Here is a 25,117-nt window from a genome sequence, read left to right as displayed (position 1 = left end):
TATATATATATATATATATATATATATACACACACACACGTATTCTTCATATTGAATGGCTTACAGCGTTCTTGAAACGTCTGCATATTTATACTAATAGCTACTAAGATACTACTAGCGGTTTTATTTAAGCCTACTTACATCTAATGTTGTATGATCCTTTAAAAGCCAGTGTCCGAAACGGTTTCTTTTTTTCCCAAAAACATTTTATTTATAATTTGTCTTTATATGTATGTAAGAAAATGCGCCCCCAGAGTTAGAACAGATTTGCTTTCTCAAACTGGGCACACATGACGAACGCGGTATCTTATAATGATCTGATCATAACGCACCGGGTATGGCCATAAATCAGGTTATAAGTTGGCGATCATCAGCTAAGCTCCGCGCCACAACAGTATCTTTTCCGTCAAATACCCCGATGGTCGGGGGGTGTGTGTGTGACATCAATAAACAAAAAAAATAATGTTGTACTTCCAAGAATTCTATGCCAACCTCCATTGACCGTTACCTCAACTCCTATTCACAATGGTCCAAAGTGAACAAAGATTTTACCCCTGGGTAGGTTATCCAAACTGTCAGATCCCACAAGAACCCCTCTCCTCCTGGCCCACCATTGGGAAGAACACAACAAATTTCTGTGCTACCTCGTCCCTATTTTTGTGTGCCTGTTTAATGCCATTCTGCGGGCTTTACATTCAGAAAAGCCATCAGGGAGAATGTCGTCTCATTCCCAAACCTGGCAAAGATTTGTATAGCTGTGGCATCTAACGGCCGATATCTGTTTATTGCAGACGTGAAGAAGGGTTTCTCGTCAATAGAAGTGGGGTTGGTACAATTTTTCAGAGAAATACGGCCTCCGTTTCAACAAATGGTTTTGTTTCACCACCCTGCACGATCTGTAACCAGACAAGACATTGATGTCCGTTGTCCCCCTATATTTGTGCTTCTTGTGGAACCCTATAACAGTGCAGATTAATGGAGCACTTTAATTCTTAATTCCTTTAAGAAACGGTTTGCAGCATAAAAATATTAATCCGATAGCGCAATAAGGGGGGAATTAAATTCTAAAAAAAACGCACAAAGTGCCTCTGGAACGACCGCAAGGCAGCGCACGCGGATTTTTTTTTCAGAAATAACACTTATTACTACTAATGCACCTAGAGATGCGAGCAAAACAGTTTTTTAGAACAGTAAAAATGCACAAAGAACAATGTAGGTAATTGAATCTGCCCCTTTAATATATATTAATTCTATATCCCGTTGGTTGATTACAGCTATGGTTATGTACCATGCACTCTGTTGCCCCCTTTGGTGTCTGAGTAAGTATGTCAAATAAGGCAACAAGTCATCGTCATCATCACCACTTATTTATATAGCACCACTAATTCCGCAGTGCTGTACGGAGAACTCATTCACATCAGTCCCTGCTCCATTGGAGCTTACAGTCTAAATTCCCTAATACACACACACACAGAGAGAGACTAGGGTCAATTTGATAGCAGCCAATTAACCTACCAGTAGGCTTTTGGAGTGAGGGAGGAAACCCACGCAAACACAGGGAGAACATACAAACTCCACACAGATTAGGCCATGGTCGGGAATTGAACTCATGATCCCAGTGCTGTGAGGCAGAAGTGCTAACCACGTAGCCACCGCCCAACAATTTATTATTATTATATATTTACTTATAAGGCACCACAGATTCTGTAGCACCGGATACAGAAACAAGTAAATAGATGGGGTAATACACGTAAGTAGCACAGATGAGTGCGAGTAATGCTATGGGGACTCACAGAGTGCAGCAAAAGACGTGACCGGACATACAAGGAAGTCAGCCAGTGGACAGATATGGGACAATAGGTAGAGAGGACCCTGCACACGAGAGCTTACATTCTAGAGGGAGGGGTGGTGAAAGACAGTAGGACCAACTGGGAAGAAATGGAGATAGCAGACGAGGAAAAGGAGGTGATGGATAGAATGGTTGGGAGGTGGTAGGATAGGAGAGCTTGAAAAGATGAGTTTTGAGTGTTTGAAGGTCGGGGAGAGTCGAGTAAGACTGGATAGGGAGTTCCAAAGATTAGGGGCAGCACAGCATAAGCCTTGCAGGCGAGCATGGGAGGAGGTAATGAGAGGTGAATTGAGGTGGAGCAGAGGCCAGGTAGGTATGTACCTGGAGACAAGGTCAGAGATGTAAGGGGGAGAAGTGTTGGTAAGGGCTTTATAACTGAGGATAAGGAGCTTGAACTGAATTCTGAAGTGGAGAGGGGAACAATGTAGGGATTGATGCAAAGAAGGGGGAGAGGAAGCAGAGCCGCAGCATTCTGTATGGATTTAAGGTCATACATTTAAGAGTGAGGAGGTTGCAATAGTCAAGACGAGAGATGATGACTGAACGGACCAGGATGTTGGTTGCTTCTTGAGAGATGAATGTAAACAGATCAATTTTACTTTGTGTGATATCTATGTACAGGATGCGGTTGAAGCAGAATCCCATGTATAAATAATCTTATAAATAATATATACATGTGGTGATAAGGACTTTTTACATACAGATTTGTACCTAGCACAAGATGCCTTCCATATTGGCCTGTTCTGTATTAAGTTGCTTATTCCTTTTATTTGGGAAAGAGGCGCTTGGTTTGTACCAGATGGTAAATGTAACTTATAGAAATGTGAACTATGATCTGCAGGGTCGGAGCACACTCCTTCCTTTACTGCCTGAGGGCGATGCCGAGTGTGGGTGAATCAGTAACCCAATGCCGAGCGGCTGCACCCAGTTTTTATAGTAAAGGTATGTACATAAACATGCCGTCCCTAACAGGGAAAATCTGGCCCAGAGCGATAATATCTTAAACCATATCATTGTGTTGGTTTGTATGAGTGACTTGTACATATACCACAATAATTTGGAGAACATTTCACAAACAACATACAATTTCCTTTCATTTAAAAATTCAGAAGTTGAACCACAGAGGAAGATAGAACGTGGTTTATTTCCTGGGACGTAACAGCAACAACACGTAAATGTCAAAAGCAGAGATTTTTCTATGCAATGTATGAAAGACTGACATTTAATATCACTACGAGGAGCCAACTTAACGCGTTTTGATTTTTTTTTTCTTTTTCAGCAATCGCTACACAGTGAATATGTCCTTATTTGGTACATAAGCAATTATTCTGGCTCTTGTAAATACAATTGCCATCACCGTTGGGATGACCTAAAGATACAATTCATTAGCTTAGTGCCTTAAAAAAAAAACCAGAACTCCATCCAATGAAAATTGTCCTCTTAGGCACTCTACCTCCAATGGGGCAGAAAGATGGGGATCTCTGTATCTTTGCGTACAACGGGAGTATTGGAGTACGACAGATATTCAATAGCTTGTATGTGCCTCCTTCAAGGATCTGATAACTGCTAGCGGAGTTCTGATGCCCCTTCAGTGTTCAAGTAGCCATATTGATTTAACAACCCCCCCCCTTCACATTACTGCTACCCTGGGGGATCGCCAATGCCTAGAAGAATTTGCCAGGGTCGTAGTTCCCCTTAAAATAGGTGGTTATGCTCCCCAAAATCCACAGCTAAAACTACTATTTGTTTAAAGGGGAACTCCGACCCTAGCAAATTCTTCTTCTAGGCACTGATGATCCCCACCAAGGTAGCAGTAATGTGGGGGGAAAACTGTCCGACAGGTGTTTACTATTCCCCAAAACCCACAGCTAAAAATATTGTTAGACAGTTTTACTTCATGTGAATTAGACAGTAAGGAACCATGACAGGCCTCCGTGGTAGAATTTTTCATGTACTTTATCCTCACCATTGTTCGCGGGTATATAGATGGTTATTTCAAATATACACAAAATGACGTCTCACACGTTTATACAGTAAGCAGCAGTGTTGGGATTGAATCGGGTAAAGCAGATTTTACCCATTGTCATATTACTCTTTTGTAATAATCATACTATATGGTATATAATATATTCAGATATGTAAATCTGCTAGATAGAGAGTAAAGTGATATATACAATTATATTATGACATGACGTTCGGACAAGAGCCTGTATTTGGATATTGCTAAATTATATAAAGTCAAGGAAGCACATCTTGTTAAAAAAACAGCAAATTGCTTGGGTGGGGTTAGAGGACGGCGGTCACATGACAGTTGTTGGTTTCATCCAAGAACAGCGTATTAAAGACGTCGTTGAAAAAAGTGGGATGGTATTTGCAGGCCCTGGCGCAGTCCGGGTTGAAGTTCACTTCTAGAATCTGAGGCTGCATCATCCGTTTACCTATAAAAAGAGATTATATAATAATTTACTTGCTTACATTTATTTATTGCCATAAACGGGAGCTGTTTTGCCGCTGGCTTTAGCAGAGATAAAACATTTATACTTTTTCTTAAATCAGCCACTGATGAGCAAGAGGCGCCACCTAGCGGCCAGATCATAATAACGGTATAGAGCTTGTTGGCATCACCAAGCAATGACCTTTAAATATGGCAGCTCCCATGGTAGCGATTAAAGTGGAAGACCCTTTTTTATCTGCCAGGGGTTCAAAAACCTGAATGTAACTGCAGTGGTGGATTATGGCCTGCCACCACGTGAGCGTACAACGCTACCATAAAGTCATATTACCTTCTCCGTCAGTGTCCCACTTCAGCATGAGGTCGATAGCATAGATGGCACGGGCTGATGGGTAATTACAGATGCCAAGTGGCGCTGGCTTGGATGATGCTGCTCGAAACAGTTCTCCAAAGGTTTTGAACAAATCAGCCTGATGATAAATTAAAGTTGGTGTTAACCCGCCGGAGATTTACACAATGTCCGGTACTCCGGACATTAAACATGGCAAATTGCAGCAGACCCAATAACTTTCTACAAACTAGTCAACACCAGCAAGTCCTTATATTTTGCCGTTATTTGTCTTCACTGAATTTGTGACTTAGAATTTCAAACTGGTAGGCGGAGCCTGTTTACTGAGTACATACGGACAGACCGACTGGAGGAGCAAAGTAAGTTCTACTGGGCAAATAAGATCTACAAAGAAAGATTATTCCTATTGTTTCCAATTTACCTCAGGGCAGCAGTTTAATAACACGTTTACATGTTTACAAAAACAAGTGCGAAAAATGTTATCACTTTATTCGGATCTTTGTGGACTAAGAGGTAGATTTATCAAACCTTATTAAAAGGAAAAGTGGATGTGTTGCCTATAGCAACCAATCAGATTCTATCCATAATGCTCTAGCATGTACCAGATAAATGATGGCTGGAATCTGATTGGATGCTACGAACAAAATCCCCACTTTTCCTTTTCAGGTTTGGCAAATCTTCCCCTAAGTGTGAGTGTAAAGGGCAGAATCACTGTAGAACTCGGCGCGAGAGAGAATTTCTATGTTGACTGAATAGTTCTTTACAGAACGCACTCAGGACCGCGCCCTACTGCATGGAATTCTATTGTTCCTGTAATGTTATATGTAGAGCTCTTACAATTCTCAGCAGGTGATGGTTATATCTCACTATTTTTAACCTCTTAATGACTGCAGGTATTGTGTACCTCGCGTGTTTTTTACTCTACACACTACAGAATGTAATAGTGCTGGGTCACATGACAGATCGGACATAATTTTGGTAGCATTCAATGTTTTGAAAACATGGGGGAGGGGGTGACAGCAGACAGTTATTTGGTTTTATTTTATGTATAAAAAACAAAACAAAACACAATAATTTAAACACTAAGCTCCCGTGCTTCACATGGTATCTACAATCTTCATCGTCTAAACATTATATGCAAATGGCGTATATTTTTTTGTACATCAATCACTTATACACATTTCTGGGCTACACAGTGGCTCAGTGGTTAGCACTTCTGACTCACAGCGCTGAGGTCATGACTTCGATTCCCGACCATGACCTTATCAGTGTGCAGTTTGTATGTTCTCCCAGTGTTTGCAAGGGTTTCCTCCGGGTGCTCTGGTTTCCTCCCACACTCCAAATACATATTGGTAGGTTAATTGGCTGCTATTAAATTGCCCTTAGTCTCTCTCGATCTGTGTGTGTACGTTAGGGGATTTAGACTGTAAGCCCCAATGGGGCAGGGACTGATGTGAGCGACTTCTCTGTACAGCGATGCGGAATTAGTGGCGCTATATAAATAGCTGATGTTGATGATGGCGGAGAGAAGGCAGGTTCAGCAGGTATTATAGTAGTTTAAAAGGGAAGACATCACCTTTCACGGCAGCTCAGGGGAGAGGAATGAAAGATAACGGGAGCAATACATTTTTGTACACACTAAAACAGATTAATCCCAGAATCTGCAGAGGATTAGTTATCTTGTAACTGAAAACTGTCCCTACTGCTTGTGTGTCTGCGATAGGGACATTAGATTGTAAGCTCCACAGGGATTGATGTGAAAAGTACAGAACTGCTCAATACATCATCTCAAGATAATAATAATCGTAGGTGCACTTTAATGATATATTTCTCAAACAAAGTGTGTTGTAGATAAGTTATGAGCTGTAAGGAGACGCACACTAACATGTTATGGTATACACCAGCACACGCACCTCCATCACTTTCCAGGGATGCTCAGGATACTGCTTTTCAAACAAGGTGATAAATTCATCACAATGAACCTAAAGGACAAACAATATAGGAGAGGGTCACATACGTTGGGATTCTGGTGTTTTTCCAAATCATCTGAAACGTTGTATTATACTGATAAGTTTATCATTAAATGTCTAGCACTGGAATGGACAATATAAAGAATCTAGGTGTATTATAAGTACACAGAGAAGAAGCAGCCGGGGTGTGTTCTCAATCAATATCTATATGAATGGAGCTTATCAGTCAGGTGACAGCGATATCGCCGATTCCTAGAGAACGTGCAGGCTGCATTCTCATGTTCATACAACAAGGCTTCCTCAACTGTCTACCGTCAACCGGCGCACCGGGCCTTGAATACAATCAGAATAAAACAGGTCGGCCCCGAGACCACATTCGTCTGCAAGAGAGCACTTAACGCAGAGCACTCTTAATTGCTCTATGCCAGGCTGATTTCCTCCAGGAGATCGGTGAGATACTGAGGAAATTGCCCCAGGAGTAAAGACCCAACTGGACCTCTCTTAGTGTCCCATGCCCCCTCCCGGGCCTGCTATCCTTACCTGCTTCAACTGCACATTCGGAGCGTAATTCATAACTGTGAAATGTTTCTCATAGTCATCCAGATCATTAAGTGCAAATGGTCTGTTGGGAAATGAGAAAACCATGTTAATGGGCGACGGGGAGAAGGATAGAGCAGCCGTTGAAGTTGTGAGTGTAGCTGCGAGTATACTATATATGGGAGCTCTGTGTATCAAGTTGTGGACTCAGTACGCGTCTCGGAACTATGGGGCAGCAGAAGCTCATGGTGACCAGCATCAGAATGGAACTATCCAGAGACCTAATGTATAGCACTACGTGAACTACCTGTTAGCGAATCGGAGCCAGAAGGCATCGTAGACGTACAGCTTGAGAGGGGACACCGAGCGGAGAAGAACCACGTAGCGTATGTCAAACTTTACCAGCCCAACGTCGTCCCGATCGAATAGCACTGGGTCCTCCACGTACTTGGAGACAACCTGGTTAATAGGTAGATAAAAACATAAGCTTCCATTCATTACCGTTTCTTGTTTCCGACTAACCAGCACAAAAAATAGCAAACATAATAGTAGTAAGTAATACTACATAACAACATAAACCCCAAATGGTAACTCTAGGACCCTGGAGAACATTTTTTCTACGCATTTTGTACAGAAATATTGCTTGAGAGTTGCCAATTTGTTTCTTGATAGCAGAAAATTAAAGAAATAGACATAAAATGTGTCGAATAAAAGTCAATTGATCATGAAAAAAGAACCAAAAAAAAAACATTTGGCTTTTCTAAACAATAACTTTTAAACAAAAAATACATCGGATATGTTAGCAGATGTGTTTCATTAAACAAAGCAAAAAACATAATATACTTTGTAAGTGTGCATTGTCCCCTGTACTTAATAATCAAAGTAGCACCCCCCGACTTGAAAAACCAAAGGGAAGATTAAAAAAAAATAATAAATAAATTGATGATATGAAAACTTGGTTCAAAAGAAACAAATGAACATTAGTGCCCCAGTAGCGGAGAGTGCAGGCATTCGTGATGTGGGCTAAACTCCTATTCATGAGTACAGCCTATCAATTTCTAGGGAGCCAATGAAGGCACTCAGAATGCAGCCTATCGACTCAGCAGAAACCAGTGACATCACGAGACACTTTGTGCCACCGGCTCCCAGCAAATTTAGAGTCTGCATCTCATGAACATCAACGGAGCTCATATCATAGCTGCTTTCACCGAGTAAAGCCAATAGGTGCACTTATATATTGATAACCAGTGATCCAGCATCAGTAAATATATATACTATTATCCCTATATAACAGGGAGCAGATTACAGTGTCATGTGACCTGACCACATGACATCATGGCTCAGACAAACCTTCGGCGTGCTCTCTCTCTGGCGAATGATGTAGGACAGGTTGGTGGTGACATGTGTATCCAGACTCCGGGCCAGGTTCCATGGTTTGCAGATCCAGTGGTTGTCTTCTCCTCTGTAGACAGAATCACGGGAGAGATGTGAAGGAAGCGGCTTCATCTCGGTTATTACGGAGCGTTAAAACGCTAAGTGCGCATCTATATACACGTGGGTGGTTCTCATATACACAAAACTGTACCTATAGACCCTCAGATCACATGAAGTTTAGAAAGTGGCTAAGCTTAGCCGTCCAGGTTCCCTCCTAAATATATCCAGTCCCCTCGCCTCTAATTTAGTAAATAAGGGGACCCCACTCTGCGGGTTTTCCCTGATATAGTGCCACGAGCAAAGGCTGGCAAAGCTTTTTTGTCCCCCCGATTTTGCAAGTACCAGCACTAGGGTTGGTTAAGCTGTTAGGATGGGGTGTAGTCAACATCTCCCCCCCCATCCCGACACCCAGCTCAGCGAGATAAGACAATAGAAGAGAATCAATTTGCAATCTTTATCATTTTATTTTTCTTCAAGAGTGAATTTTTAAAAGAAGCAAAACTGTGCTAAATATGTTATTTTAATGGGTTCCGAAGCCCAAATTGCCTCAGTTTTTTTTTTTATTATAAATTTTGTATGAGAAATCTATTTTAATATAAAGCAACAAACACATCCAAGATTACTGACTGGCGAAGTTATATCTTCACCTTGTGCGGTTCAAGTTTTATACTAAGCCTAGCTTAACGAAAACCTAACTATCACGGTGCCAATTAACATGGACTGTCCCGATTCCATTATGGATGAAATAGTGTCAAGGAATAATTCAAAACCCATAGTAGAGGCCGCGTCACCTTCAAGATTAAACTACGGAAATGGACGTTGGACAAGGCCTAGTTGGATGAGGACAAGTACCTTGCAGTGGAGATTTATATAACCTTACCCTTCGCTGTGATATGTGATGCTTGGAAACTAAAACAACATCGTAAATTTGTGTTTTTAGCATAAAATGCACTCACTTTACTAAAGAGAAGGTATTTGAATACAGTGAAAAGAAAGTTGGTAGTACTATATAGTGATTCTCCTGCCCTCATGACATCCATATGGAATGTTCTGGCTTCACCCCAATACGCATCTTATAGCCTTTAACAACACCTTAATCGACCATTCTTCTTCTAGTCAACAACATGGAGCGTCTTACCGCTGTTCGCGATGTTTAAAGTAGTTAATAAACTGAGGAAGTTCAGTCTTCAGATTAAAAGTACGTGGCAGCCATTTTGGACCTTCCGCAAACCCAATCCTCCTTGAAATGGACGCCAGGCAGTCCTTGACGGTCAGGAGATTCTCACATGGGAACTGGTTGAGCAGGACGTGAGGTCTGTCTGTGCTGAACGCCCTGTCGGACATAATCGAAAGTTTCAACATTTACCTCAATCCACCTAACCCCCAAAATACATCATTTACAGAACAATAAACACACGATTGGAGAAATAGGACACTAAACAAAATATTAAAGCTTATAGTTCCTTGACAGCAACCAGAAATTGTAGCTATGTGGCAGTGAAAGGGTTATTACTTGGTCTGCCTCTATGTAAGAGCTGGAGAGATGGGCGAAATCCCACTACATAACGCACAGTGGTTAGCATTGCTGCCTCACAGCGTTGGAGTCATGGGTTCGATCCCAACTAGGGGCCCTATTGGTGTGGAGTTTGTATTATTCTCCCCGTATTCTGCATAGATTTCCTATGGGTGGCTTCTGACATTGATTGACCCTAGCGAGTGTGTGCGTTTCTGTGGTAGGGAATGTAGACTGTAAGCTTCAATGAATGAATAAATATACTCTGTACAGGGCTACACAATATGGTGGAGCTATATAAATAAATGATAATAATAAAGGCAGTTGTGTTTTGTCAAGGTGACACATAGGCTCTGCTCTCTCTCCTGGGGAATAACAGATTATACTGGTCTGCGAGAGACGGGGACTCATCTGCGAGTAAAGGCTGCATTGTAAAGTTTTGGGCGATATGCCTTCACCATGTTAAACCAGGGACTCTCTCTTTACTTAGAGCCTGACAGGCAATCGGTTTGGTTCTGTTGTGTAAAAAACAAAAAACAGTTTATATATACGTTTTTGTAACACTGCAATATTTCAATAAAACAGTCTGCGGTCAGTTGTACCTACTTTGCTGGCATGTGGCCGCAGGTTTGCTCAACAACGACAAGGATGACAACCCCGTTACAACACACACTCACTGGCTGCGATCACCATATGACGACATCTCTGCACTCACCTGTAATCCTTGATGTGGGAGAAGATGAAGAGAATGTCGGCCTCTTTCTCATCATTTGTAAACACAAAGCGTGGGTGATCCACGCCGCTCAGCACCTGCTGCATATCCGTGTAGACCCTGCACACAGACAATCGTGACTTTAGCTGCTTCAGATTCAGGACTAAGGGCTCTCGCACATGAAAACAAACAGGAGCGCTCAGAGGCTCAATGCCTGGCCTATAACAGTGACAGGGAACCTGCGTTCTCATTTACTGCTAAATGTCAGTACATAACACGCCCTGTCTTTACGACAGGAGAAATACAACAATTATACTTACCCACCTGTCACATGCCTAGACCGCAATTTTTCATGTATGTTTCATGTGGGAAGTAAATGTGAAAGCCTGTTTTTATGTTCTGTGTATAAAGATTAAAAAATGCGTTCGTGTGCCTTTAAGAGCTTGACAGGGGAACTCCATTTACAGCAGGAATTTCTACGCAAATCCTGCTTTATTATTTCTTACATACGCCTTGATAAAATAGCTTTTCCAGAGGACCCTACTTAATGTACTGCGGGTCTGGTGCAAATTGCTATATTGTGACGGAGGTTGAGGAGGGCGTATTCCAAACCGCTTTAATCACTAATCTAGGCTGGCTACTTTCTCGCTCAATGGACTGCATGTCCCATCATGCCTTGCTCCAGTGACAGGATTTCCTCAGAGATTTTATGCAGGCACAAATCAAGCTCATTGAGGATGGGCGCAGGCAGCTACTACTGTGTGTCTTAGCTCAAGTACTGGGAACGGTTACATCCACACCAGAGACATGACTGGAGGCATATAGGAACACTCACATATTAGGCTTTTTAAATGATAGTGTTTGGATGTAGTTCTCCTACATGGACTTGTCAGCACTGGCTGTATTCTGTGCTCAGGCTTATTTACCATATGAAATGGGCTAATAATGCAGTCGTAGGGGTAGATTTATCTTCTAAAAATGAAAAGTGGCGATGTTGCTTATAGCAACCAATCAGATTCTAGCTATCATTTCCTAGGTACATTGTATAGAATTTTAACTAGAATCTGATTGGTTGCTATGGGCAACACCGCTACTTTTCAATGCTAAAAGATTTGATAAATACACCCCTTAGAGATTATTTAGCTAAATCAGGACCCTCAAGGACATACTTGAAGATTTTACTCTTGTCGTGTATTGGGGGCTCCACAGGAAGAGGCAGCGTCTCCTTATTCTCAGCAAAAATAGCCTATAAATGAGCAGATTATTGAGCATCAGTCTTTAGCAAGAGGTCAAGTATTCAAAACAATACATCAGTATCCCCTCCCCCACAATCAGAGTTGTACAGGAGTATCTCCTCCCCCCACAATCAGAGTTGTACAGGAGTATCCCCTCGCCCCATAATCAGAGTTGTACAGGAGTTGATGGTCTCAGGGGATGTATCGGAGGTTTTTCTGAACAGTTAGACAGTCCCACAATAAAATAAAGATGCCAATGATAATTAAAACATGAGGAATAAATAGCACAGTGGGCTTATGTTATAGGTAAATTACGTCTTCTCAATACTTGCCAATTTTTATAATGCACCTGTACTGTGGGCTGAACCAATATTGCTTAAATGTAGCCCACTAACCGGGAAGCTCAACATAACAAACATAAACCAGGCGTCACTGATGTAGTCAGGCAGTGCTTCAGTGATGTCATTGGTTCCTAGCTAATTGATAGGCTGCACACTGGTTCAGACCACAAAATGGCTGCCTCCACAGTGTGTAGGTGACAAGTCCACTTTACAGATCAGGTCACGAGTACCAATCACCTTCAACCAGCGGGGGAGCTCATTTTGTGAACTAAACAAACGTCAACTCTCAATTCACTAGTAAAATTCCAGTTACAGCCCATGAATATTGGTTACAATATTGGTTCAGACCACAAAATGGACCCACCACAACTGTCTATAGATGACATGCTCTTTAGTCACTTATTTAACAATACCCCTGGTATATTTCGGTTGAAGTGTCACGGTAACTCATTTTTAATGGGCAAATATTCTTTTGTAGTTTTCAGTACTACCGGCCTCCATCAATTAGCAGAACGGGTGGGGCCCATCTCAATAGACAGATGCACCCAACAGCACATTTTCCTTACCCCATGTCTAGACTCCTTCCTCTGCCAGGATACACAGGTCGGAACACTTCATTGTGGCCCTAAAGTATAGGGTCACTCTATTTCCAAAGGTCACATTTATCATATAATTACAGCCGCCATTTTTAACACTCTAGTGGAATAAACCAAAAGGTTCCTCACCTGATAATGAGCGTCGGACGGTTCTGGGGTTTGGTGGTGACCGTGGGCTAGAACCACCGGCTGCCACGGGAAGAGCAGACAGCTCCGTATTAAAGGATCGGACTCTCCATAGGCGTAGTCACGAGTCACCTCCTCTGTACAGGTACAATGAAAATATATGTCCAGTCTACCAACAAACACTCAGAATGCCGGACAAGGGATACATTGAAAGTACGAGCAGTAGCCAATTAGTGTGGCACAGAACGTGCAGCATCCTTACAGGAGCGTTCTGGGATGCCGATTGCTTACAGAATTCCTTCTCTAAAAACATGGAACCAAATACTTGGATATATCTGCTGAGTATTTGTTGACTGCATCATACCATATTTATGTCCAAGTACTGCACACCCCAGTTACGGATTCTACTGCGAACAGGAACATTTATTTATGAATAAATGGGATAGATCATTATTGTCTCAGCTACTTTTATAGAATTGTGGTCAACTATTATGAATAGATGCATTTATATTGCTTTATTACAAACAAATCCAAACTTTCAGGGATGATTTTTGTTGTCAAATATTCATTTTGTTTTGTTTTTTAACATTTATTTCCCCCAACTGATAAGATAACATTCAAATCAATGACGTTATACCATTTTGTAGGTTGACCAAATATTCCTGAGAACCAGCTAGTTTGTAATCATGATATAAATCTTGTCTCATGAATGGTTCCTCCGTGACGGATCCACTAGGCCACCATTCGATCAGCCGGTGTAATAAGTTAGATATAACACATGATTCCACGCACACTTACCTCCATTGCTCATGTCTCTGAGGGGCCACAGTATGGTATATGCTAGCTGGTGGGGGGTGTAATAAAACGGGGCCATATGAAATGTTGGCTCATCCGAGTGCTGAATTCTGGACCCGAATTCATCCATAATGTACCAGACTGGAACGTTCTCCTCCGCAGACTGCAAACAAAGAGAGCGTTTAACACAATATAACTTTATGGGTCATTTACATGGGAATAACTTTATTTCTTAGTCCACCCAAACAAGTTGTATAGTGTTTTTCACCGAGCCAGATAGGGCTTTATTTTGTAGCAAATTGGAACAAATATATTTTATAAACATTACATTTCATTAGGTGAAAGCAGGTAAAAATGGGAAAAAAAAAAAAAAAAAAAAGATAGTTTTCCATGCTTGTTACCCTAATTACTTTAATGTAACTAGTGCAGGCTCTAAATTTTTCCCATAACTTAATCATTTAGTTCTCCTGAGCGATACCAAATGTATTTTAAGCAAGGTTTGACGTAGTTATAGGAACCAAAGTGCAAACAACTACGCCCCACAGGTATGCCAAATCTGCAAATATATTTATAATTGTATGTTCCCCCCCCCCCCCCTTGGGGTTCCTCACACACTCCAAAAAACATACTAGTAGGTTAATTAGCTATTAAAAAAATTGACCACTCTCGGTCTGTCTGTGTGTGTGTGTTAGGGAATTTAGACTGTAAGCTCCAATGTGGCAGGGACTAATGTGAGTTCTCTGTACAGCGCTGCGGAATTAGTGGCGCTATATAAATAAATGGTGATGATGGTGGTGGAAATAAGGGTATCTCAAGCCGGGAAGGACAGACAAAAATTGAAGAGATTTCGAATTTTTTTGTGGCGTTGTGATAAAATACATTCGTGTCACACAAGATGGTTTGCGATGCAGTTTTGATGGGCTCAATACATGTTTTTTATTTAAATATATTTGATGTAATTTTGCAGTGGAAGACACAGAGATGTAAGAGGCCAGTGATCACAGATAAGGCCATGGTCGGGAATTGAACTCATGACCCCAGCGCTGTGAGGCAGAAGTGCTAACCACTGAGCCACAGTGTTGCCCCATACATAATATGGTCATCCCCTGCCGGAGGGATGACATCACCAGGATTCCATGGCAGCAATGCTTCTGCATTGGAGAACACACCACTCAGATTGATCGTGTGACAGGAAATTACATCTATAGGTTTTTGGTGACAGTGCTGGAACTAGGGATCGTCAGTGACCTGGACCCAGCGGCAGCAGCCTGTTTAAGCATATCCGTATGGCCGCCATTTTAGCAGGGCGTCTAATTACGTTCCGTGAGGTAAAAGTGAAGCCGGACAGGATGTATATATGAACAGAGTAGTCAGAGTGTGGTTTAGGACTCACGTGTGTGCCGAAATAAACAACTGAAATCAATACTGTATATGCATCAATACAGATATAAAATACGGCACTATACCATTTAGAAAAGGAGAATATTATGATATAAGTGCACCGATCACCTACACACAGTGGAGGCAGCCATTTTGTGGGATGGTTTGTGGTGCCATCTCTAGTTCCAAGGTTCAGCCAACAAAATGTCTGCCTCCATTTGAAGGTTTTAGTCTGGCTAGGACACTTCATATCGTGCATCTTACCCCCTGTGAGAGCTGGTACGTCTGGTTATATTTCCACATCTCCGTGAGGACGTCCTCGACCACGTCATCGTCTGGCATCTCCCCGTGGAAGTCGATGCCCATGAGGTTAGCCATGCGGTGTAGGAGGCCGGGCACTTCTATTAGCTGCTGTCGAGCGTGTTCTACGCGGTAGGTCCAGGCGTGGTCGATGAGAAAAATGCTGAAATGTAAGAAAACAAAATAGAATCCAAAACGATATAGAAATGTAAACGAAAGACATGGAAATAATCAAATCCATCCAGTAACACAGCACCAGATATAAAGTGAAATATTGATAAGCATCTGCCAGTGTTATTACTTTAATATTATCACCACTGAAAATAAAGTTGTTCTGGGAAAACACACTTTCCCTATAACCAATAACAAGGAATCCACCTTTGGTTGTTGTGTCACAGGTAATTTAACAACTAACCCCCCCTATCTACAAGAAAGGGGAACTGCGGGTAGCATGCCGCTATAGAACGCTTTGCAAGCTGTCCCGCTGAGTACAATAGCGTCTTAATGTTTGAAAGTTCGAGTTAACCTTCAAGACAGCCTCAGGTAAGTCCTGTAGCACCAATGGTCCCCCCCTCCAAAAGTTATTACTTAATTTAAGTCTCTAGTTACCACTGGTAACTGCTCATCTTTAAAAAAGATGATGACTATATATCATTCTCTACTTACTAGCTGTGTTCCCCTTCTCCTGAGAATGTAGTGATAACTTTCAAGAATATCTATTTTCCACTCTGATTTAACAAAACACTTTAAAAAAACTGATATATCTGAACATTTATCTCTATATAACATACCAACCCGAAAACAGCTAACTTTTAACTAGGCGACCAGATGATCTCAAACGGTTACGGCACTTTACATGCAAGTAGGTTGCCTACTTCTGAGTTACATGGTAGGATAAACATCAATAAAATAAAACTGTCTACTGTTCCAAGTCCACAATATATAATTCAGGGGTATCCAGCCCTTCAATTACCAATAAATTCACTTACACTTGTCCTTACTTATCAATGAACTCACCTGTTGGGGTCAGAAGCACTTAGACCGTTCTCATTGGTGACAATTACTTTGAAAGACATCTCGTTCCCTGGGTTCTGCTTCTTTTTCAGCTCTCTTTCAATCTCCGCCGCCGTTTCTTCCTCCTCCTCGTCTTCCTCTTCCGCTTCCTCCACCTGCATTATTCCGAACATTTCCCCGGCATCGAAAATCTAGGACGCAACAAAGAAACTTGGGGTTTATATTGCAAAAAGGAGCGTTAACCTACAGCAGCCAATCGTGTTTGTTGTCATTGTCCAACTTCATATCACTTGATCGAAGCTCCCTGCTGATTGGTTATTACACTGCTAATTAAAAACTCTTCCAATTGGACCTGTTGCCCACACACAGAAATGGCAGCCACATGAATTCCATAAGAACCAGTGACATCATTGGTTCCTAGTGAATTGACAATTTTGTTTATATAAGTGATAGAGGCACTTTATTAGTTATAGTAAATATAAATAATATTTAGGGCCAGAATTAATTACATAATAGGCCCAATATGCACCAATGGGCTGTAACCCATAACAGCCAATCAAATGTTAGCTTTCATTTTCTAAGTTGTTCTAAAGACATACCGTAATCCGATTGGTTGCTATGAGTTACAGCATACTGAAGCACATTGCACCATGCCACAGACTGGCAAGATCACTGCGCTATAAATATACGGGATTAAGGAACACAGAGGCGTAAAAACCAATTCAATTATTTACATAAGCCTTCATTTGTATGTTCCACCCAATACCACGTGACACGTCTGTAGATTTACCAAGAAACCTCTGCCAAGAATGAGGTCACGTTTAACATGCTAAGACTCGCACTATTATCATCTAAAACACATTTTGAAGGATATTTAAGCTTACCTAACTATTGTTTCTGTGCAGAGTGCTTTATTTATCTATAAACATGTCTACAGTCAAACCCTTGTTTTTGTTAAATTAAATGCCCAAGGAAAAATTGGTGTAAAATAATTAAATTATAGGAGAGAGAGCTAAATACACTGAAAACTTCAAGTAAAGCATCTAGAGCAATTGAATAACTATGGAACGGACTACTAGTACACAACAAAATATAACTATACAGATACATTCATCAGATATTGTGGCCAAAACCCCAGAAGGGTTTCCATATCGTTTATCTGATATACAATATCTCATTTTAGTATTCCTCAATCTACATGAAATCACAAAACACGTGCAAGTCTAAACAACTACCAAAGAACATGAAACACATATTGCAATTGTCACAAAATATATGCAGAAGTTAAAAACATAGAATTTGACGGCAGAAAAGAACCACTTGGCTCATCTACTCTGCCTATTTTTTAACCTATGGTAACCTCAAACCCTATTTGATCCTTTATTCTTTGTAAGGATACCGTTATGTCTATCCCAAGTATGTTTAAATTGCTCTACTGTATTATCCTCTACCACCTCTGATGGGAGGCTATTCCACGTATCCGCTATGTGAAGCAATTTTTCCTCAAATTTCCTCTGAACCTACTTCCCTCTATACAATACATCAATCCATAGCCAAATCCTATTACATACGGTACATCTAAGAAACATTTCCAGAATATGAATATATCTCACATACTGCAAAATCTTTAACACATGCACTAATCATACCCCGCAATGACTATTGCAGTTCCCTTCTCACTGGTTCTTCCCCTAACCAGACTTTCATTCCTACAATCTATTGTGAATACATTGACTTCTATACTTATATTGAATTTTTATTGTATAAAGTTCCACTTCTACAGCCCCTTTGTTGATTGCTGGTACTTTACTGAATACACTATAAAATTCTTCTACTAACATATTCCATTAAGAAAACTGCACCAACATACATATCTTCCATTGTCTCAAAATATATCCCAACTCAACACCTCTGCTCTGCGTCTCTCATCCACAACCAATTAGCTGTTCCCATTCCTGGGTTACAGGACTTTTCCCAGTCTGCACCCCCTCTGTACAGCACCACTTTTCCGAAGCCACCAAACGTACCTTGAAAATTCATCTCTTTCAGCAAACTTAGCAAATTTTAACCACCTCCTAAACCTCCCGGCGATCCCTCATTACTTCCCTGCTACGTAGTTTACTCAAAACTTATATTTATTCTCTTCCTAAAAACAACACGACACCAAAAACAACCAACATTGCTGTGTGGCTGGAACATACATCCTCCCTAAGCACCTTTGCTATCTGGCTGCACAAATCATCATCATCGCCATTTATTTATATAGCGCCACTAATTCCGCAGCGCTGTACAAAGAACTCACTCACATCAGTCCCTGCCCCATTGGAGCTTACAGTCTAAATTCCCAAAAACACAGAGAGAGAGAGACTAGGGTCAATTTGTAGCAACCAATTAACCTACCAGTATGTTTTTGGCGTGTGGGAGGAAACCCACGCAAACACGGGGAGAACATAAAAACAGCACACAGATAAGGCCACGGTCGGGAATTGAACTCATGACCCTAGTGCTGTGAGGCAGAAGTGCTAATATACATATAGTTGACTAGGCACTGTATGTCTATAGACAGTGGGCCCGATTCATTAAAGAAGAGAAATTAAAAAAAGTGGAGTAACTTTGCACCTTGGCAAAACCATGTTGCATTGGAGGGGGAGGTAAATTTAAAATGTGATGGCAGATTTATAGGGCATGTCCTAGGTCAACTTTACATTTCAGTGTACAAATAAAGCTTTCAAGTATTTGTGTGCTACATAAAAAAACAACCAGTATTTAACTAGTTTTGGACTAGGTTACTCTCTCACCTCTGCCTGTCTGCTCTTGTGCTATCTTAACTGTAAAGCTAAATATGCTGAGGCTCTATATAAATAAATGGAAATAAACAATACAATAACGGAAGATATTTGAATCTGTATCTAGGAATGTTATATAGCTGTCCACAAGCTATTCTTTAATAAAATTAGCTATTTTACAATACAAGCCCCCTCCCCACAATGCCCCAGGAAACAGCTGTGCAAAATGTTTCCAGCATTAATACCATCCCGTACTTTGAAACAACAATTAAGAAATATATATTCAGCAAACCTTTATTACAATTTTAGTGGTAATTTAAATGGCACAAAGTTAAAATATGAAAGGACAGGTCACACCGAGCTGTCAAATCTACAACTATTACTTAGCATGAAATGTTATCCATTAAATTGATTGGATAGAACATATTACATCATCACTGCAGACAATACTAGTTTTATTTTCTCAGAGAATGAATAAGCAGTCAGAGAAATAACAGGACGGTTTCAGATGGTGAACAACATTTTGAGTGTATTGCTATATATTCATAAACATATATGACCCCCCCCATCATAAATACCAATTTGCCCTCCACATCAGATTATTCACACAGCCCCCAACTCCTCCAGGCCAATACCCCAGCACACAGCCCCCAACTCCTCCAGACCCATACCCCAGCACACAGCCCCCAACTCCTCCAGTCCCATACCCCAGCAGACAGCCCCCAACTCCTCCAGTCCCATACCCCAGCAGACAGCCCCCCAACTCCTCCAGACCAATACCCCAGCACACAGCCCCCAACTCCTCCAGACCCATACCCCAGCACACAGCCTCCAACTCCTCCAGTCCCATACCCCAGCAGACAGCCCCCCAACTCCTCCAGACCAATACCCCAGCACACAGCCCCCAACTCCTCCAGACCCATACCCCAGCACACAGCCTCCAACTCCTCCAGACCCATACCCCAGCACACAGCCCCCCAACTCCTCCAGACCAATACCCCAGCACACAGCCCCCAACTCCTCCAGACCCATACCACAGCACACAGCCCCCAACTCCTCCAGACCAATACCCCAGCACACAGCCCCCAACTCCTCCAGTCCCATACCCCAGCACACAGCCCCCAACTCCTCCAGACCAATACCCCAGCACACAGCCCCCAACTCCTCCAGTCCCATACCCCAGCACACAGCCCCCAACTCCTCCAGTCCTATACCCCAGCCCCCAACTAATCCTGTCCCATACCCCAACTATTCCAGATCCATACCCCAGCCCCCAACTCCTCCAGATCCATACCCCAGCACACAGCCCCCAACTCCTCCAGTCCCATACCCCAGCACACAGCCCCCCAACTCCTCCAGTCCCATACCCCAGCACACAGCCCCCAACTCCTCCAGTCCCATACCCCAGCACACAGCCCCCAACTCCTCCAGTCCTATACCCCAGCCCCCAACTAATCCTGTCCCATACCCCAACTATTCCAGATCCATACCCCAGCCCCCAACTCCTCCAGATCCATACCCCAGCACACAGCCCCCAACTCCTCCAGTCCCATACCCCAGCACACAGCCCCCCAACTCCTCCAGTCCCATACCCCAGCACACAGCCCCCCAACTCCTCCATACCCCAGCACACAGCCCCCCAACTCCTCCATACCCCAGCACACAGCCCCCCAACTCCTCCATACCCCAGCACACAGCCCCCCAACTCCTCCATACCCCAGCACACAGCCCCCAACTCAAGACCCAAACCCCAGCCCCCAACTCCTCCAGACCCATACCCCAGCACACAGCCCCCAACTCCTCTAGACCCATACCCCAGCCCCCAACTCCTCCAGATCCATACCCCAGCACACAGCCCCCAACTCCTCCAGTCTCATACCCCAGCACACAGCCCCCCAACTCCTCCATACCCCAGCACACAGCCCCCAACTCCTCCAGTCCCATACCCCAGCACACAGCCCCCAACTCCTCCAGTCCCATACCCCAGCACACAGCCCCCAACTCCTCCAGTCTCATACCCCAGCCCCCAACTCCTCCAGTCCCATACCCCAGCACACAGTCCCTAACTCCTCCAGTCCCATACCCCAGCACACAGTCCCTAACTCCTCCAGTCCCATACCCCAGCACAAAGCCCCCAACTCCTCCAGTCCCATACCCCAGCACACAGCCCCCCAACTCCTCCATACCCCAGCACACAGCCCCCAACTCCTCCAGTCCCATACCCCAGCACACAGCCCCCAACTCCTCCAGTCTCATACCCCAGCCCCCAACTCCTCCAGTCTCATACCCCAGCCCCCAACTCCTCCAGTCCCATACCCCAGCACACAGTCCCCAACTCGTCCAGTCTCATACCCCAGCCCCCAACTCCTCCAGTCCCATACCCCAGCACACAGCCCCCAACTCCTCCAGTCTCATACCCCAGCCCCCAACTCCTCCAGTCCCATACCCCAGCACACAGTCCCCAACTCCTCCAGTCCCATACCCCAGCACACAGTCCCCAACTCCTCCAGTCCCATACCCCAGCACAAAGCCCCCAACTCCTCCAGTCCCATACCCCAGCACAAAGCCCCCAACTCCTCCAGTCCCATACCCCAGCACAAAGCCCCCAACTCCTCCAGTCCCATACCCCAGCACAAAGCCCCCAACTCCTCCAGATCCATACCCCAGCACACAGCCCCCAACTCCTCCAGTCTCATACCCCAGCACACAGCCCCCCAACTCCTCCATACCCCAGCACACAGCCCCCAACTCCTCCAGTCCCATACCCCAGCACACAGCCCCCAACTCCTCCAGTCCCATACCCCAGCACAAAGCCCCCAACTCCTCCAGATCCATACCCCAGCACACAGCCCCCAACTCCTCCAGTCTCATACCCCAGCACACAGCCCCCCAACTCCTCCATACCCCAGCACACAGCCCCCCAACTCCTCCATACCCCAGCACACAGCCCCCAACTCAAGACCCAAACCCCAGCCCCCAACTCCTCCAGACCCATACCCCAGCACACAGCCCCCAACTCCTCTAGACCCATACCCCAGCCCCCAACTCCTCCAGATCCATACCCCAGCACACAGCCCCCAACTCCTCCAGTCTCATACCCCAGCACACAGCCCCCCAACTCCTCCATACCCCAGCACACAGCCCCCAACTCCTCCAGTCCCATACCCCAGCACACAGCCCCCAACTCCTCCAGTCCCATACCCCAGCACACAGCCCCCAACTCCTCCAGTCTCATACCCCAGCCCCCAACTCCTCCAGTCCCATACCCCAGCACACAGTCCCTAACTCCTCCAGTCCCATACCCCAGCACACAGTCCCTAACTCCTCCAGTCCCATACCCCAGCACAAAGCCCCCAACTCCTCCAGTCCCATACCCCAGCACACAGCCCCCCAACTCCTCCATACCCCAGCACACAGCCCCCAACTCCTCCAGTCCCATACCCCAGCACACAGCCCCCAACTCCTCCAGTCTCATACCCCAGCCCCCAACTCCTCCAGTCTCATACCCCAGCCCCCAACTCCTCCAGTCCCATACCCCAGCACACAGTCCCCAACTCGTCCAGTCTCATACCCCAGCCCCCAACTCCTCCAGTCCCATACCCCAGCACACAGCCCCCAACTCCTCCAGTCTCATACCCCAGCCCCCAACTCCTCCAGTCCCATACCCCAGCACACAGTCCCCAACTCCTCCAGTCCCATACCCCAGCACACAGTCCCCAACTCCTCCAGTCCCATACCCCAGCACAAAGCCCCCAACTCCTCCAGTCCCATACCCCAGCACAAAGCCCCCAACTCCTCCAGTCCCATACCCCAGCACAAAGCCCCCAACTCCTCCAGTCCCATACCCCAGCACAAAGCCCCCAACTCCTCCAGATCCATACCCCAGCACACAGCCCCCAACTCCTCCAGTCTCATACCCCAGCACACAGCCCCCCAACTCCTCCATACCCCAGCACACAGCCCCCAACTCCTCCAGTCCCATACCCCAGCACACAGCCCCCAACTCCTCCAGTCCCATACCCCAGCACACAGCCCCCAACTCCTCCAGTCTCATACCCCAGCCCCCAACTCCTCCAGTCCCATACCCCAGCACACAGTCCCTAACTCCTCCAGTCCCATACCCCAGCACACAGTCCCTAACTCCTCCAGTCCCATACCCCAGCACAAAGCCCCCAACTCCTCCAGTCCCATACCCCAGCACACAGCCCCCCAACTCCTCCATACCCCAGCACACAGCCCCCAACTCCTCCAGTCCCATACCCCAGCACACAGCCCCCAACTCCTCCAGTCTCATACCCCAGCCCCCAACTCCTCCAGTCTCATACCCCAGCCCCCAACTCCTCCAGTCCCATACCCCAGCACACAGTCCCCAACTCGTCCAGTCTCATACCCCAGCCCCCAACTCCTCCAGTCCCATACCCCAGCACACAGCCCCCAACTCCTCCAGTCTCATACCCCAGCCCCCAACTCCTCCAGTCCCATACCCCAGCACACAGTCCCCAACTCCTCCAGTCCCATACCCCAGCACAAAGCCCCCAACTCCTCCAGTCCCATACCCCAGCACAAAGCCCCCAACTCCTCCAGTCCCATACCCCAGCACAAAGCCCCCAACTCCTCCAGTCCCATACCCCAGCACAAAGCCCCCAACTCCTCCAGTCCCATACCCCAGCACAAAGCCCCCAACTCCTCCAGTCCCATACCCCAGCACAAAGCCCCCAACTCCTCCAGTCCCATACCCCAGCACAAAGCTCCCATACCCCAGCACACAGTCCCATACCCCAGCACACAGTCCCATACCCCAGCACACAGTCCCATACCCCAGCACACAGACCCATACCCCAGCACACAGACCCATACCCCAGCACACAGACCAATACCCCAGCACACAGACCCATACCCCAGTACACAGTCCCATACCCCAGCACACAGACCCATACCTCCCCCTCCAGCTTGCAGTACAGACTCCCCCAGTGCAACTGGGGGACCCCGGACGCAGTGAGCGCCGCTTGGTGCAGGGCCACGAACTGAGAATAGCTCTCATCCTGCTGCTGGGAGCCGGGCTCGGCCATGCTGCCTGAGACTGAAGCTCTGAGCATGCGGGAGGAAGCAGCAGATGGAGTGGGCGGCTCCCGGCTTTACCCTCCCCGTCACCAGCAGCACATATCGTTCTCTGCTCTACCTGCATGCCAGCTACATGCTGCAACACAACCCATGTACTGTCCTCCCTGCAGCGTCCGCTGCCCCTCCCTGAGAACACAGACATGTCCCTGCAAGGAGAGCCAAGGCTCTAGCAATGCCCAGATCCCTGCACCCAGCCCTCTCCTTCCTGCAGCTCCCTGCACCCAGCCCCGCTCTCTCCTTCCTGCAGCTCCCTGCACCCAGCCCCGCTCTCTCCTTCCTGCAGCTCCCTGCATCACAGCCCCGCTCTCTCCTCCCTGCACCCAGCCCCGCTCTCTCCTCCCTGCACCCAGCCCCGCTCTCTCCTTCCTGCACCCAGGCCCGCTCTCTCCTTCCTGCAGCTCCCTGCATCACAGCCCCGCTCTCTCCTTCCTGCACCACAGCCCAGCTCTCCCCTCCCTGCACCCAGCCCCGCTCTCTCCTCCCTGCACCCAGCCCCGCTCTCTCCTCCCTGCACCCAGCCCCGCTCTCTCCTTCCTGCAGCTCCCTGCACCCCGCTCTCTCCTTCCTGCAGCTCCCTGCACCCAGCCCCGCTCTCTCCTCCCTGCAT

At 45.4% G+C, this 25,117-nt stretch overlaps 1 protein-coding gene across 2 annotated transcripts; it reads right to left on the bottom strand.

Moving 5' to 3' along the window:
• Nucleotides 1-2,916: 2,916 nt before the first annotated feature.
• Nucleotides 2,917-24,710, bottom strand: TTLL12 (tubulin tyrosine ligase like 12). 2 transcript variants are annotated; one of them, XM_075210288.1, is made up of 14 exons: nucleotides 24,569-24,710; nucleotides 16,607-16,794; nucleotides 15,554-15,752; nucleotides 13,913-14,072; nucleotides 13,118-13,251; nucleotides 11,986-12,062; nucleotides 10,820-10,936; nucleotides 9,730-9,924; nucleotides 8,508-8,619; nucleotides 7,465-7,616; nucleotides 7,161-7,242; nucleotides 6,564-6,632; nucleotides 4,633-4,771; nucleotides 2,917-4,287 (listed from the first exon to the last, which is right to left on the bottom strand). In XM_075210288.1, the coding sequence occupies exons 1-14, from the start codon at nucleotides 24,650-24,652 to the stop codon at nucleotides 4,136-4,138; spliced, it is 1,860 nt and encodes a 619-aa protein (XP_075066389.1). In that variant the 5' UTR covers nucleotides 24,653-24,710; the 3' UTR covers nucleotides 2,917-4,135. The 2 variants fall into 2 exon arrangements, with proteins under 2 accessions (XP_075066389.1, XP_075066388.1); XM_075210287.1 differs by lacking the exon at nucleotides 24,569-24,710 and adding an exon at nucleotides 24,327-24,548.
• Nucleotides 24,711-25,117: the final 407 nt, after the last annotated feature.

Source organism: Mixophyes fleayi, chromosome 4 (genome assembly GCF_038048845.1).
Source record: "Mixophyes fleayi isolate aMixFle1 chromosome 4, aMixFle1.hap1, whole genome shotgun sequence".
Taxonomy (NCBI): domain Eukaryota; kingdom Metazoa; phylum Chordata; class Amphibia; order Anura; family Limnodynastidae; genus Mixophyes; species Mixophyes fleayi.
The sequence above is the reverse complement of the archived record's forward strand: the minus strand, read 5'-3'. Positions and strand labels throughout refer to the sequence as shown.